General features: G+C 41.9%; 1 protein-coding gene across 2 annotated transcripts in view; it reads right to left on the bottom strand.

Annotated features, from left to right (window-relative positions):
- ACSS2 (acyl-CoA synthetase short chain family member 2) overlaps nucleotides 1–6,077 on the bottom strand; it is a 66,273-nt gene extending 60,196 nt beyond the window's left edge. The window contains exons 1-2 of one of the 2 annotated variants that reach the window (XM_081949093.1): nucleotides 5,814–6,077; nucleotides 2,266–2,461 (exon numbers count right to left, since the gene is read on the bottom strand). In XM_081949093.1, coding sequence (XP_081805219.1) covers nucleotides 2,266–2,461; nucleotides 5,814–5,943 — 326 coding nt within the window. In that variant the 5' untranslated portion in view covers nucleotides 5,944–6,077. The remainder of the gene's footprint in view (nucleotides 1–2,265; nucleotides 2,462–5,813) is intronic. The other variant, XM_081949094.1, reaches the window with a different exon arrangement.
- Nucleotides 6,078–16,991: the final 10,914 nt, after the last annotated feature.

Below are 16,991 nucleotides of genomic sequence, written 5' to 3'. Positions count from 1 at the left end.
TTTTTTCACACCCTTGTAGTTTTGCCCGAAAAATCTGTTTCCTTCAGTATATCCAATATAAATTGAAACAGGAGGCATTCAAGGCAAAAAGGATTATATCGAAATTTTTCCCATAGTTTGCTTTCATATCTAGCACCAAAGGATTCAATTGTACCTCACAAAGAAATGACTGGCTACCAGACCATCTTTAATCAATATTGGAACAGCTGTAGAATTCAGATTCTGAAATGTGAGCTATTGCTTTAATATTTAAAAAAAATGCAACTTATTTATATCTCCTGTACTTTTTCCTCAGATAGGCTGATAAATCTGACTTAGAAAATATTTTGAACTCTGAAGTCTGCTTAGAAAATATTTCAATATGCATAGTATGGATTTGCCTCTGATGGAGTAATAATTACAACTACGGGTAGTACAAAATGCTGCAATTAGGGTACTGAAAGGGACCACCTCTTAGGATAAAGTTAAATCATCTGAAAAAAATGTGATAGCTGCCATCATGCTAAAAAGTTAAGGCTAAGTACTTGTGCTGACATACAAAGCATTATATGGTTTAGGATTTGGATAGCTGGGCAGTTTTCTCTAGCAAAGGATCAAGAAGGGATACCTTCTCGATTATCATATTTTCTACATTTTCTCTATATGGCCACCCAAAAGAAAGAGCTTCCAGGTGGAAGAATTGTGGAATTCTTTTTACAATCCTTTATGGTTGTCATAGCTTACGTTTATTATCACCTGAAGGCCCTGTTATTTTTATAACCTTTAAGTTACTTTGCATTGGTGTGCCAATTACTATATTGTAACAACAGCATTGCCATAATTTATTTGCTGTTGTTTTATGGTTTTAATTTTTGCAGCTTTATATGGTTTTGTTGATTTGCATTGCTGTAAGAATTATTTTTAACTATAACAATTGGCTAAATAAATGTTAATAATAAGATTTATAAACACCAATACTATCATAGCTGCATAAAATGGAAACATTCAGGAGTATAACCTGAGTGAAATCAGTTGGACTTACGTCCTACTAAATGTTGACAGGATTGGTGTCACATTTCCTGATTCTTCGTTTGCTCAGTAAAGCAAAAGGGAACTAGAAAGTAGAACTATCAGAAAGAGGAAATAAGGGATATTAATATCCTTGAAAACAAGAAACAATGAAGCTATTACATGGCAGTTACTTTTTTAAAATGTTAGGTTTTCAGTGTTATAGTTTTAATTTATTGATTGTCACTCAGGGTTATAGAAGCAAGGGGATGGGCAAATGTTTAAATAGATACATATGCAAAAAAATAAAATGTAGATCGTTGTGAAAAAGGAATATATGCTAATGAATAACCAATAACAAACCTTGTTTTTTCAGCAAGCATCTGTTATGCAAAATATTTGCTTTTATGACTACTGCACAGCCAAACTATAATTTACTGTTCTTCTCAAGCTCTATCATTTGACTAAGATATTAGCCTACAGCTGGAAGAAATGTGACATTTTGAAAGTACTATAACACAGGGGTATCTAACTCAGGGCATCATAGCGGTGTCACGTGACGTATTGCGACTCCCCCCCCTTTGCTAAACTGGGCATGGGCGTTGCCAGCACATAATGTGTCTGGCCCGCGGGCCGTGAGTTTGACAGTCCTGCAATAAAGCATTGCTTTAACAAACGGAAGCCTGCTAAACAGAAATAATAAGATAAATAAGAGCAGCACCACAAAGATTTTAAAAAAATACTTTAGAGCAGTGGTTCTCAGCCTTCCCAATGCCGCGACCCTTTAATACAGTTCCTCATGTTATGGTGACCCCTAGCCATAAAATTGGTGTTTCAGTTCCTAAGACCATCGAAAATATGTGTTTTCCGATGGTCTTAGGTGACCACTGTGAAAGGGTCGTTCGACCCACAGGTTGAGAACCACTGCTTTAGAGAGTATACCCATTTGTTGTTTAGTAAAATATGGTTGCAAATGCATGCATACATCAGAAAATGAATTTTGCATTACTGTTGTATTAGTGAATGGTTGCCAGGTAATCACTAAATGAAGAGTGGTTTTTTTGCAATTTGCTTTATAGACAGAATATGAAAACTGAGAAATCTACAATATCTGAGGATAATTCCCTCTCCTTTCTCATGCACCTTGCAAGAGAGTTTCTAATGACACAATACTTATTCATCATTTACCATCATCTCCAATATTTCATCCCACAACCACAATTTAATGTTCAATTTATATCGGAACTCTCTAGAACAAAGTAAGAAGCAGAACATTACCAATAAAATGCTATCTTGTCTCCAAGTTTATTCTCGTAAACATTTCTGTCCAAAACATTGTAGCAAATGTTGGTTGTAGCTCCTTTCATCCATTCAATAAAGATTTTCCCTTTGGTAATGTCAAAATTGTACTGCAGGAATGGTCCAGTGTGTTGGTTCCTCCAGTAAAATTCTTTGGCTATATCACCCCAAAATTCTGCAAAAAAGTTTAAAAAAATGTTTCAAACATAAGGTATTCGTAAATACTATCAGATATCAGTATCTAAAGACCAACCTTCCAATCTTATGAAGGAATAAGCAGGCAGGTCTAAATTTTGCTAAATATTGGCTGCATTCTGAAGCTTATATTAACAGTCATTCTTGGCAAAAAAAAAAAAAGATCCACAAGCAAGATTTTTTTTCATGATGATAGAATTTTGTTCACGTGCCATTTATTCAGAGGCAAGATAAGAGAATTTGGCAAATTAAAATCCTTCTAGCTAACCTCCTGTTTTCCATAGCAACTAATCTGATGTTTCTGGGTACATTCACAAGCAGGACAAAGCAGAACGTTAATATTTTGAATTCAATCATAATTTCCGACTTAACTACATACTATCATTATAACTGAAAATATATACTGCCAATATATTGAGTAGAACCTACATTATATGTTCATAAATGCACCAATTATATAATCACAGCCAATTATCTTTTCTCCCAATTTGAAATATTACAAAAACTGTTTAAATAATTTCCTTTTATCTATCACAATATTAAATGTTACTCAGTTTTATAAATAAAAACATTGTGGTCATAAGTTGAGGACTAGCTATACTTTATATACTTAGTTCTGGAATTTGTATTGGCTCTGCCGTGTTTTGGATTCAAACTGTAGGGGAGCCAACCTAGTACTTGTTGGCAACTCTTTAAAGTAGCCATGCCTTTCCCCACAACTGTCAATAATCCTGCATTCTGTGATTCTATGTCTGGATCTTTAAACAGTCCAATGCAACTTTTTACTTTCAAACCCAAACCAATGGGCAAGTTGACTGTTTAATATCAATAAACATGTTGGCAAAATCATGTTCATTTAATTCTTAATTGCATGCTTTGTTTTCAGTTCTGCCAATTCTAGTGTTAACATCAATATATTTTGGAGCCTTAATACATTTTTTTCCTTGAAGCTCATCAAACTCCCTGCCCCTTCCTGACTATAAAAATATATTACTATAATCAAATCAACTGAAAGGCTGACATGCTGAAAATGAAGAATGGTGGTCTCTGAAGTCATCTTGATTTCCAAGCATGCCACTGGGCTTCAAATGAATCCCAAAGACATTTTTGGAAATTAAAAAGCAGGGCCAGAGAAGGGGAAAAGGTTCAGGGAACCATGGTAGAATGGGAGGTTGAAAGGGGAGAAATAGAGTAGTTTCTACCAAATGTGTTTATCTACTGCTTTTTTTTTGTCCTTCGTTGAAAAGTGTGTGTTAGTAGTTTTGCATATTTCTTTTGGTACAATGAGTTATGTGATGTGAATGAGTGTTTCACTTGTATCTCTCTCTGGATGCTACTTATTTTCTTCTGCATAATGAGTGTTGAATTCAGTAAACCTATATTCTACCACTTCTCATGGTAGCAGAAAAGTCTAATATAATCTCTTCCTTATGTACCAATGAGGTATAGAACAGCATATTATGAGTGTATATTTTGTAATAAAATAATAAAGAACGTGTTATCTTCTTCAAATATCTGTCATACTTAGAAACATAACTTTACAGACATACAGCTCTTGCAAATCTCAATGAGCTTCATTTGTGTTCATCCCTTTATGTTTGTCTAAAACCATACAAACTGTGAGTGGTGCTACATGAAGCAGCCGCTAAACAAGGACTACCTGTTGCAAACACTGCCCTCATAGACAACATGGTAGAAACATTGTAACAAAATATATTGGGGGAGAGGGCTTCCATAGATCAGGGGAACTCCTCCAGTTAAAACAAATCTTAAAAGTTGCCAAGGTTGAGAAACACTGGTCTAGATATTAAAATCTGACTGCTTCGTTTCTCTGCTTGCCTATTGCTAAAAGGTTGGCACCCAATTGTAGTCAGTATCTTGCTACAAGAGCTACTTTAGTATAGTGGTTAAGGCTTCAGGCAGAAACTGGAGATTGTCAGTTCTAGTCCCATCTTAGGCACAAAGCCTTTTGGGTGACCTTGAGCATTCTTTCTCTCAGACATAGGAAGCAGCAATGGCAAACCACTTCCAAAAAAAACCTTGCCAAGAAAACTGAAATAACTTCTCCAAACAGCAACCAGGAATCAAAAACTTACTCAAAGACACCCCCACAAAAATGTTACTAACCTCAGCCAAATCTTTGACAGCCTAGAACTGACAACATATAACCTAGGCACAGTTTTGAGCCAAATACTGGAGGACTAATGTGAATAAGTCTTTATTCTGGCAATAGTTATTGCGGGATTCAAGATCCACATAAACATGAACTCAGGGTATACTGTAGATTGACTGAAGTCCTTCCCCCATGTCTGCTGCTCAGCTGGAAGTATATTGTCATCTTTCATTTGGATATTACTTCAACATGCAACATCATCTAACTACATTATCCCCCTCCTAACCAGTTTTGTGATTTTAGCACATAAATACACTCATGCTCATTTAGATAAACAATTGTACAAGGAAGCAAATGACCTATAATTACATACTGTTATAAATTAGGGGTGGGGGGGGGGAGAAGTCTGATGAGATTAGTATGAAGTATTGTGCATGGAAAACCTATGTGCAAATATAGAAGCTGCTGGTCCCATTCATAATATGATACAACTAATTTCCAGAAGAAAACATATTTGTGGATTACAGTCCGCCCACATTTATACACGTCTAACTTTGAACTGCTCAACTGCTCTTTGTTTTAGCATTACAAGTTAAACAATAGGGAGGGGTTTTTTATGGTCCAGGTTGGTGAGGCAGTGTTTACTTTATAATCAACAAGAGATTATTTTTCTTCCATTGGGAGAAATAACTAACATGTCGCTGGTTGTAACTTCAGAAACTTGGAGCCAGACAAGGGAAGCCCCGTCCCCTCCTTACACACCCCTCCTTGAAACAACTCAGCAAAGTAATTCCAGCAGAGATGCTAGGAGACACTTGTTGCTCGCACACAGGAGAGCAGAGAAACCCGCTTCGCAGCCCGGACAGCCCACCTCAGACTAACGGATGGGTTCCGGGGCAGCGGCTGGTTCGCCTTCGGGACCCTGATGCATCCGATCAAAAGGATCGGCAACTACCAGTATTATAGGAGGAGCAGGAAGAGGGCAGCTATGCGAGCACATGGTAGCAGAGGAGAGGAGAGGAGCTGGATCGCGGCGCCCTGGGACGGGGGCTTCTTGCTTGCCAGCGTCCTCCTCTCGCCCTCCGGCCCCAGCCACGGGGCGCCTTCCATCCCGCCTGCCACGGTCAGGAAGTCAGGCAACCGCGAGCGGCCTGGAAGCTTGCCCCGAAGCTGACAGGGAAAGGCGCGCCAACCTCGCCCGCCACGGCCTGGCACTCACCCTGCGGCTCCTCCACCGAGCGGCGGTAAAGCTCGCGGTATTTTTCCAAGGAAGCGACATGCGCCTCCCGCGCCAGCTCCGGCGGCGCCCGGTAAAGCCTGGCGGCGTGCTCTGCTTTGGGCAGCACCATCCTCCGGGCTCCAAGCAAGAGAAGGAGCGGAACACCCAAGCCGCGGCTGGCAGTCAGCGAGCGAGTGGCGAGCGCTGAACTAGGAAACACCCCGGCGGAGCTGTCTTTACCAGGCTCCGGCTTCTGGGAGGAGCCGGGGCGGGAGGAAACCCGGGCAAGCTCCGCCCAGGCCTAAAGCTGCTGCTGGGGGAATTGGCCCGAGATACGAGGAAGGGCGACTGCTTGAGCTGGGCTGACCCGACCGCCTCTTCTCGCTTGCGGCTGCTCTCGAGCACATCGCCGCCTATTCTTTTCCCCCAATGGGTGGTTCAATTGGGTAATTTTAGACTCTGGACTTAATGGGGTGGTAGTGGCTCCGTCCCCTTTAGGCGGCAACGCGTGTTTCTTCACACTTGCTTCACTGAACTGATGGCATTTGGCGTCCCTCTTGGTCTTTCTGCTCCACGGAGCCCTGGATTGATGCCCAGGAAGCCCTTGGCCTCAAATCGGGAAAAAAAAGTCACACTTGAGCTTATCTCGATCTAGTTTGGTTACTCAGCCCGATCCTGCTCATTTGCCTTAGAGGCGGATTTGATTTTTCCCTGACTCACGGGTCATGCTCTGCGAAATGGATGCAAAATTAGTAGATCCTTCTTTCTGAGCTGGAATCTTGTCTGGTTTTTTAATTTATTTTAATTTATGTATTTATTTTAGTTTGTCAAACCTACCAGATAACAGGTATAAGTATAAACGTGGACATGGACACAGGAAATGGGGACGAATAAGTGGGGACAGTAGGACAGGAATAGTAGGCACGCTTATGCACGCCCCCTTACAGACCTCTTAGGAAAGGGGTGAGGTCCATGCTAGACAGTTTAAGGTTAAAGTTATGGGGGTTTGTAGACGTAACAACAGAGTCAGGTAATGCATTCCAAGCGTTGACCGTTCTGTTGCTGAAGTAGTATTTTCTGCAATCAAGTTTGGAGCGGTTTACCTTGATTTTGTATCTATTTTTTGCCTGTGTATTATTGCGATTGAAGCTGAAGTAGCCATTGACAGGTAGTAAGTTGCAGCAGACAATTTTGTGTACTACGCTTAGTTTTTCTCAGTGTTTCTTCTCAACCTTGGCAACTTTAAAACCTGTGATCTTCAATTCCCAGAATCTCCTGGTCATTGTCCTGGCTGGGGAATTCTGGGACTTGAAGGCCACAAGTTAAAGTTGCTGACGTTGAGAAATATTAATTTGATAGTGTCCGTTGTTTCAGTCCATTGTTCATGATAGGAAACAATTAAAACATCCGTAATCAGTTGAATCTACTTTTTCAAGTTAAAATAGAAAAGTTGGGAATCTGAAAGTCTGATTAGTTTGGAAGTGCCATGTATTATCCGCACTTGGTTCTCACTGAAATAAATTGGATTTAAGTTATTATTGATTTTTTGTTTCAATAGGATCTAAGAACAAGAAATCTAATCTAACATAGTACAGTTTTGAAGTAATAAGTTCATACATTGTGCTAAGCCATAATTTGTTTAACCACGAGGTAGAGAATAAACTATAGTTGCTGCTATAAATATGGTTTGCATACTACAAAGCTAAGGTTCACATAACAGTCTATAAACTATGGCTTATATGCTACAATGTCAGGCTTCACACAACATGCTAAATCAAAACCAAACAAACCATGTTATAGTGAGGTGTTTCATATATCCAATGCATATCATATTCTTGTAGCTGCCATAAGGACTTGGCTTATATAAGCAATGTGCCACCTAGTCCTACAATCAGTCTTCCTTGACTACGTGATTCAGCAGCTGCATGGGTCATTTGTTTTCACAAATGATGTGAGAAATGTAAATCATGTCACTTAGGATAAGGATTGAAATTTAATACCAGAATGAACAGTCTCTACTTCCTCCTAAATAGATCTAAATGTTGCATAATTTTAACAGGGTTGGGCAGAGAAAAATGGTTCTTCATGATGCTAAACTATGTAAAAAATTTCCATCACCAAACTATTACATTGATTATTTCTTCATTGCAGTTATATCCTGCCTTTCTCTGCATGCACAATGGGGCTTTAATGGGGTCTCCTCCAGAATCCTTGGGCTATGAGGAAGTGACTGGCACAAAGTCACTCAGTGAGATAGAAACAGACTTTAGGTCTTCCTGGTTCAAGTATAAGATATTAATCACCATAACACATTTACAAATCACGGCCAATAAAAAAAGCACAGCTCATAAATGCCAAGCTGGAAAATACATTGATAACAATAGTTTAAAAAAACATTACTTTAAACTCCGTATTATTCTGCTGAGGAAACAACCTATTTCTCCCCCAGGAAAATAAATCAAGCTACAATGAAAAAAATCAACCTGAAAAATTATGATGGGGAAGGAATGCAACAACTAAAAACTTCCTTGTCCTATTTGTGCATAACCATCTCTTCTTGTCTAAAGTTCCAGATAGAAATACAAATAGGGATTTGTTAATGGTAGCTCAAAAAATACTGGAATAGCATAAAAGGAGTTACAAAATATTTGTACAGTTGAGTTTCACTAGTACAGGCATAATTACATCAGGCATATATGCAAACATGGTAGACTACATGATGTTCCCAAGTCTCATAGCTCTGCAGTTGCTATCTGAAAACTGAACATGTGAACAGAGTTAATTAGCAAGCATTACATCTCACAGTATCAGGTGATCAGAAAATGATTTAATCAGCCATGGTCCATTAATACATATGAGTCATCATTTGAAGTTGCTGTAATCAAATGCTATAATGAACTTTCTCCCATGAAGCTTACATCAGCCCATAAATATGTCTGAATTTATTATCTTATTTAGCAGATTTATTCCTTAAATTTAAAACCACTGGATTGGATACAGGCCAAATGGAAGGTTTTGCTGTTGACACTGTGACTGTCATCCCTCCTGTTCAACATATATATGAAACCGCTGGGCGAGATCATCCGTGGTTTTGGGGTACGGTATCATCAATATGCTGATGATACCCAACTTTTCATCTCTACCCCAAACCACCCAAACGATGCCCTCGACGTGATGTCCCGATGCCTGGAGGCTGTGCGGATCTGGATGGGGAGGAACAGGCTCAGGCTCAATCCCTCCAAGACTGAGTGGCTGTGGTTTCCGTCATCCCGATGTGTGCATCTTGTTCCATCTTTGATGATAGGGGGAGAAATTTTAGCCCCCTCAGAGAAGGCTCGCAATCTGGGAGTCCTCCTGGATACGCGGCTTAGCTTAGAAGAACATCTGACGGCCGTGACCAGGGAGGCCTTTTACCAGGTTCGCCTGGTACGTCAGTTGCGCCCCTTCCTGGATCGGGATGTTCTGTGCACAGTCACTCATGCCCTCGTCCTTTCTCGCCTGGACTACTGCAATGCTCTCTACATGGGGCTGCCCTTGAAGAGCACCCGGAGGCTTCAGCTGGTCCAGAATGCGGCCGCACGGGTTATCATGGGGGTACCTAGGTGCTCCCATGTTACACCCCTTTTAGGTGGCCTGCACTGGTTACCGGTTGTCTTCCGGGTGCGATTCAAGGTACTAATTATGACCTTTAAAGCGCTCCATGGCTTAGGCCTAGGGTACCTGCGAGACCACCTACTGCCACCAATAGCCTCCCACCGTCCAGTACGATCCCACAGAGTTGGCCTCCTCAGGGTGCCGTCGGCCAGACAGTGTCGGCTGGTGACCCCCAAGGGGAGAGCCTTCTCTGTGGGAGCGCCTTCCCTCTGGAATGAGCTGCCCCCGGAGCTTCGCATAATTCCTGACTTCCGGTCCTTCCGACGCACCCTAAAAAGTTGGCTTTTCCAGCAAGCCGGCCTGGCCTGTTAATTTTATTTAATTTTTAAAATGTGAGTGTTATATAAATTGGGTTTGTTTTTTGGACTGTTTCTAATTTCCTTTTAACTTTTGTACTATGTGTTTTTTAATGCTGTATGCTGCCCTGAGTCCTTAGGAGAAGGGCGGCATATAAATCTAATAAATCCAATCCAATCCATATTAATTGCAAAATCTGGTCACAGGATAGAGGGGACATTCTAGAGGATGGGAGATCAGCAACATGGTGTTGAACTCTTATTTTCAGACTGGTGGCGGCAATACTGGTGACAGACCTAGAGTCCAAAAGAAAAAATGGCATCCTCGGACTCTGGTTTATTTCTGGATGCTATTTGGAACCCTGACAACTGGATCTCTTCCTAATGATCTGTATCAACTATTACCAAGATCTAGTTGGGTGAAAGTAGTGATGTTACCTTCTGGAGATCTTTCTTTCCAGGGTTTTGGATCTTGGACCAATCATAGACTTAAAGCCAGAGAGGCAAGTGGTACTTATCAGGGGCACTACTTCTAAAGGAGCAGGATATGAATATTTCTTTTGTTAAGTTGGGCTTTAGGGACAAGTAGAGTATCTTTCTAGTGTAGTAACAGCCCTGCTACACATTTGTATGCTTCTTCAGGCCTTCTGAACTTGTGTGGGGCTCTTTATTATTTATTCAATTTTTATGGCCACCTACTCCCCAGCTAGTTTCCAGCTGGTGATAGAGTCCATGGAGGTCAGTCAGAGAAAGCTAAAGTGTCCATAGCCTTTTTAGCAACCTCTCTGGCTTAGTACATCCTGCTAATCATATGTTAGACCAGAGTGTCAAACTCACGGCCTGTGGGCCGGATGCGTCATGTGCTGGCAACGCCCACCCCCAGTTTAGCTAAGGGGGGGAGGGAGTCCCGATACATCATGTGACAATGACGTGACGACGTGAGCTTGACATCCCTGTGTAAGACCCTGTGTTTGTCTTAGATAAATACTGTGGTGATCTTAACATAGAGGTATTATATCTAGCTGTAGCCTGATCCAGTTAAGAACGGCTGTCCAAGGCCTTTATAAGACAAACCTATTAAAGTTTTGCTTGGGCAGGGTATGAATGTAGCATTCGGTGCTGCAAGGAATGACTTGTATTGGGAACTAAATGAGGTTAGTCTATCTCTCTTGGTCCTATCAGCTATCTTAGTAGCTTTAGATACAATGGACTGTGTTATCTTTCTAGGTTGCCCATGTGCGTTGAAGATTCAGAGATGGGGTGGGCCACTGGGAGTTCGCAGGGGTTTGGGAGAACCTCTAGCTAAGATTCTGTGCAGTTCGGAGAACCCCCAAATCCCACTCCTGGCTGGCCCCACCCACCTGCCCTGCCCCTCCCAGGAGTCTCCACGTGGCCCATTTTGGATGCAGGTAAATGCAGGGCACGCACGGAGGCTTGGAGAGGTCGAAAAATGGGTCTAGTGGAAGTTTGGGAAGGCTGGAAACGGGGCTATTTCTGGTCCCCAGAAGGCCTTCAGAGCCTGAGGAGGCTGTTTTCGCCGTCCCAGAGACTCGAGAAAAGCCTCCGGAGCCCAGGGAGGGCAAAAAGCCCCTCCCCCTGCCATGGCTCAGGAGGCTGACTAGGCCACGCCCAGCATGGCCACGCCCACCCAACAAGAGGTTGGAGAACTCCTTGCTAAAATTTTAGCCAACCCCTGATTCAGAGGTATTGCTCTATAATTGTTCCATTCTTACTGTTCTGTATTCTAATGGGAGAGAAAAGGTTTCCCCGTCAGCTATTCCTTTTTGGGGTGCCATGGTGGTCAGTCATTTTCCCTTTACTGTTTCAAAAGTATACCTAGGAGACATTACCCAATCGTTAAAGGTGCGATACCACCAACAGGCTGATACTGAGCTTTATATTGCCGTCACAGGCTCAACTGGAGATGCTACCAATCTTGTCCTGCCCTCTAGTGGCTGTTAGAAGGGGGGACGAAACATGCAGAGACAGAAGAAAGAAAGAATGCTGTGTGGACACCATGGTTCTCTATTAGTGTCACTGTTGCTCTCAGAAAGGTGGCATAATTGCTCTTGAGGGAGCAGGTCTGCGATCTGAAATCCTGTGCGCTGATCTTTGATAAACGCTGTCATCTCAATTGCTTTATAATATTCCAAATTTTTGGCAAGCTATTTCATCAACATTGCTTACAGGGAATATAAACTAAATAATTATGTTTTTTTTTTAATTTCAAATGAAAATACCTTGGTTTTCTGTAATAGGTAGTCTTCAGAGCAGGGGTGAAATCCAGCAGGTTGTGACAGGTTCTGGAACCGGTAGCAGAAATTTTGAGTAGTTCGGAGTATCGGCAAATGCCACCTCTGGCTGGCCCCCAGTGGGAATGGAGATTTTGCAGTATCCTTCCCCTGGAGTGGGGAGGGGATAGGGATTTTGTAATATCCTTCCCCCAGGAGTGGGGTGGGAATGGGGATTTTGCAGTATCCTTCCCCCAGGAGTGGGGAGGGAATGGGGATTTTGCAGTATCCTTCCCCTGGAGTGGGGAGGGAATGGGATTTTGCAGCACCCTTCCCCTGGAGTGGGGAGGGAATGGGGATTTGTAATATCCTTCCCCCAGGAGTGGGGAGGGAATGGGGATTTTGCAGTATCCTTCCCCTGGAGTGGGAGGGAATGGGGATTTTGCAGTATCCTTCCCCTGGAGTGGGAGGGAATGGGGATTTTGTAATATCCTTCCCCCAGGAGTGGAGAGGGAATGGGGATTTTGCAGTATCCTTCCCCTGGAGTGGGGAGGGAATGGGGATTTTGTAATATCCTTCCCCCAGGAGTGGAGAGGGAATGGGGATTTTGCAGTATCCTTCCTCCTGGAGTGGGGAGGGAATGGGGATTTTGCAGTATCCTTCCCCTGGAGTGGGAGGGAATGGGGATTTTGCAGTATCCTTCCCCTGGAGTGGGAGGGAATGGGGATTTTGTAATATCCTTCCCCCAGGAGTGGAGAGGGAATGGGGATTTTGCAGTATCCTTCCCCTGGAATAGGAGGGAATGGGGATTTTGTAATATCCTTCGCCCAGGAGTGGAGAGGGAATGGGGATTTTGCAGTATCCTTCCCCTGGAGTAGGAGGGAATGGGGATTTTGTAATATCCTTCGCCCAGGAGTACGGTAGGAATGGAGATTTTGCAGTATCCTTCCCCTGCCACACCCACCAAGCCATACCGCGCCTACCAAGCCACAGAACCGATAGTAAAAAAAGCATTGAATTTCACCACTGCTTCAGAGTCTTCAGTCTCTGTGGATGTGAAAGCTTCTGCTTGTGATTTCACTGATATTTTTTCTTCTGCAAAACCTGCACTAATAACTGTCAATATGTTGGATAGTAGCAAACACTACTTAAATATGACTATTTAATAGAGGCAGAACATCTGCTGTAGACCTCTAACTGCCTATGAGATGCTTACAAAAACCTCTACAAACTGCAGCATGTTATGAAGAAATACACTACTTTGAACCCAAATAACACAGGGAATGCAGCACGCATGAGTAAATGAAAAATATCCAAGGAAGAGGAAGGAATTCAGGCTGACATTAGCAATGCTTGGCACACTGGGCAATTATGAGCTACTGAAAGGCCAAGCTCGGCCTCTCTGAGATGATATCAACTTACCATTGGGATAGTGAAGATAAAAGGACACTGCCAAGGTTAGTTAAATGTAACTCTTGCGTTCTCTCCCTTCTAGTCAATTTCCATTCTTTCTCTTTCACAGAAAAGCATTTGAGAAAACATCTTGTGATCTTAATTTGGTAGAGGTCTCTAGAATGAAATCCTGAACATTGGGGCCCTAAAATACTTTAAAGAGGGGGCATAGTCATAGAATGGCTATCCTGGAAGCAGAGTGACTCACAAAAGAGCGTGTGTGCAAAGATAACATTTCTGTGAGAAGAGTCAGGCTGATTCAGTTGATTCAAAAATATGTTCTACTGCTCTCTGATGATGATTAATTAGCAATTAGATTAATATGAGCCCTGGACCCTCTCCAGAATGAAGCCTACATTAGTTCAGATTTATTCTGTGCTATTTAGATGTGGCTGAAATTTAAAGAAGAGCAAAAGAAAGTAATTGTGCTTGGTGCCTGCTGTGCATCCATAATATAAACCTGAATTAGCCATTAAATCTCAAGTTGGCAACCGTCCCAGCTTGCCTTCCTCAGCTGCTTCCAGATATACTAGGTGACTGGTCCCAGAACTTATATTTAATATGGCCTCTCCCAATGAATAACAGAATAAAAGGGTTGGAAGGGACCTCGGAGGTCTTCTAGTCCAACCCACTGCTCAAAGGGGAAACCCTATACAATTTCAGACAAATGCATCCAGAGACCACCAGTTTGAAATAAGCCGGAATAAAATTACTTCACTTCTCCTGCAGTGACACTCTTCCTTACCTACATTGTCTCTCCAAAGCAATAATTGTGACATCTCTGCATGTCCACTGTATATTCTCTGACAAATCAGGTATGATTGTTCAAACATATTTTGCTGAAGCAACAATAATAGTGGTTTGGGTCAAACCTGAACAAAGGAAAGAATGTTCTCAGCATAGATGGGAGGTCTTTATTGTCTTCCATTTCTTTAATAATTTTGTCTCCATGTAGTCTAAAAATGGTCAAATATTTAAAAAGACATTTTAAAAGCAAAATGATAAATATCTATTCCTCTGGATAGCTTTTTTACTTTTAAGAAAATAGAAATTAGATGCAGAAAAATGTTGCCTGAAGTAAACGTGTTGTCTTTGGTAATGGTAAAGTAATGGTATGTCTGTGCCTGCTCACTGCAAGAGTGGATATTAATATAAACAAGGTGTTTTCCATGAGGTCACATTACAATATCTTCACAATTCTCCACAGTATTTAGCCAAACCTTCAGAAAACTAAAACACAAAATAATTTTGGGCACCAGGGGGCAGTATAGAGCTAGAGATGAGGTTTGTATGTAGCTCTTTTCAAATGGATGTCTTAAAAAGAAAATAAGGTGAAAATACAATTAGCCTTTTTATCTGTCAGTATTTACTTCACGGGTGTCAAGCTCGATTTCATTGAGTTTGGGGGGTGGGGGCCTTAGCCAGCTCTGCCAAAGAAAGCTCCGTTTCTGGCTGTGACGGCCTCCTGCAACCCTTTGCCACAGAAAAAAGAGCCTGGGAGGGCCATATGTGGGGCTTGTGAGCTCTGTTTTCCCTGGCAGAGGCACCGTGGGCCTGTCCTTCACTGTTTCCAGGGTGGCTCCATGGGCCAGATCTAAGCACCCTGTGGGCCAGATCAGGCCCCCGGGCCTTGAGTTTGACACCCCTGATTTACATGTATATTTTCCATTTCCACCCAAGCCTTATCTCAAGTCAAACCTCTAATATCTCTCTTTAATATTCCTTTCAAGATCTATTAAACTGGTGAATTAGTTAAAAACAACTTCTGTTAAGATAATAGTGTGGAGTGTGGTTTCTTAGGATACTGCCGCAGATGTGCACAAGGCTGCACGTTGCAGCTGCTCAATTCTTTGTCAGACAGTGTCCTTACTAGGAAGAATAAACATAGTGGCTGCAAGTCAAAATACCCACTTTTCAATGCAGACAGATTTTTAGTTGGCTGCAAAATTATACCCTAACAATTCAAGCAACCGAAATGCCCATCAACCTAATAGGAAGATCAAAAAGACAGCTGCCCAATGAAATAGCTATCGGCCTTGTCATCAAGCCATAGCATCTGGATTGGATTACCCCTTTCTGCCCTTTTATGAATTACACATTGGCAGAATCTGTCCTCCTCCTTCTGTCTGTAGTCTTATCTTTTTTGTGGCCGTTGGTTTTATGTCAAGGGCACATTTCAAGCTTTATTCTGTTTCTGTATTTTATTTTATTTTTTGCAGTTGAAACCCCCAGAGGTCAGTAGCCAGAATTATAAAACAAGGAAGGAAGGAAGGAAGGAAGGAAGGAAGGAAGGAAGGAAGGAAGGAAGGAAGGAAGGAAATAAAAGAGATGCCTCCAAGATCCACATTGGGTTGATTTGCCCCCTCTATTGCCAAATCATATTTCTCTACAAGGTTTGTGGCTATTTTGTCCTTGTGGATTCTCAGTGCGTATTCTTTGTCTAAGTGGGACCATTTTTTTTCCCTTTTACCCAATTGCCAGGAAGTTTATTTTGTTTTTCAGATTAAAATCGTGCTGCAAAGAAGTCGTAACAAATGCGCAATTTACAGTTCAGTTTGTAACCCTTAGGCATGATGGAAGAGAGATCAAGGAACAGGATATTGGCCCTGCTCCTTTGGCTTTCTTTGCACCTCTCCAGTGTGGCACTATTATCTCAGGCTGGCCTGGGTTCTTCCAACCTTTTGCCTCTGCTACATGCTTCCCATTCACAAGGCTTTTCAATTCGGTTCCTTTCCTCATTTGTTTTCACTACAGTTGAACTCAAAACAATCATCACAATCTCCATGGAAACAGATGTAGTGGCTCCTATGGAAACAGACGTGAAGGAAGAACCCCTGCAGAGTTGCAGCTTTTGGAAGAACTCCCACCCACAGTGAAGACAACAACTCCGAACGAATTGATGAACTGCTGCCTACCAGATACCACTAATAAGCAATATAAGATGACCTGTTTATCTAAGGGCATTACAGTCCAACAACAGTTGCAAGTGGATATCCTGGCTGTACATTTTGCATGGCTGTATCTGAAAAGGGCCAATAAGTGCTAGAAATGTTGGCTTACTGTCATTATCCAAATGTCCATTACATTATACCTCCTTATACTGCATCCTGGTTTTCTACTTTGGCGTGAATGCTCTGAGCATTCTGCATTCTGAGCATCCTTTCATCATTATCCATGCCTTGCCTCCCTCTTAAAAGGCAGAGAAGGCAACTCAGACAGACTTCTGCCTGTGCCAATCTATATTCTTTTTTCAGTACATGGTTATAAGTGAAACTGTGCATTTAATCAGCTCTGGATAGCAGTTAGTATAAATTAACGAATGAATAGCACGTTGATAAGACCCTTCACATTAAATGAAAATAAATATTTTTAATTTTGGAACTCTTTCAGTCTAACAATGTTCATTACACACTGAGAAGAGTGTGGATGACAGAATTATGATTTTAACACTTTTTTTTAGAGGGCAAGGAACGAAATTGCCATGATGGTGACATAATTATGTATACTGAGAGACAAGGCAATATGTTCCTAGTTCTGGGTGATTG

The sequence above is a fragment of the Natrix helvetica genome (assembly GCF_964273705.1).
Source record: "Natrix helvetica genome assembly, chromosome: 3".
Classification (NCBI taxonomy): domain Eukaryota; kingdom Metazoa; phylum Chordata; class Lepidosauria; order Squamata; family Natricidae; genus Natrix; species Natrix helvetica.
The sequence above is the reverse complement of the archived record's forward strand: the minus strand, read 5'-3'. Positions and strand labels throughout refer to the sequence as shown.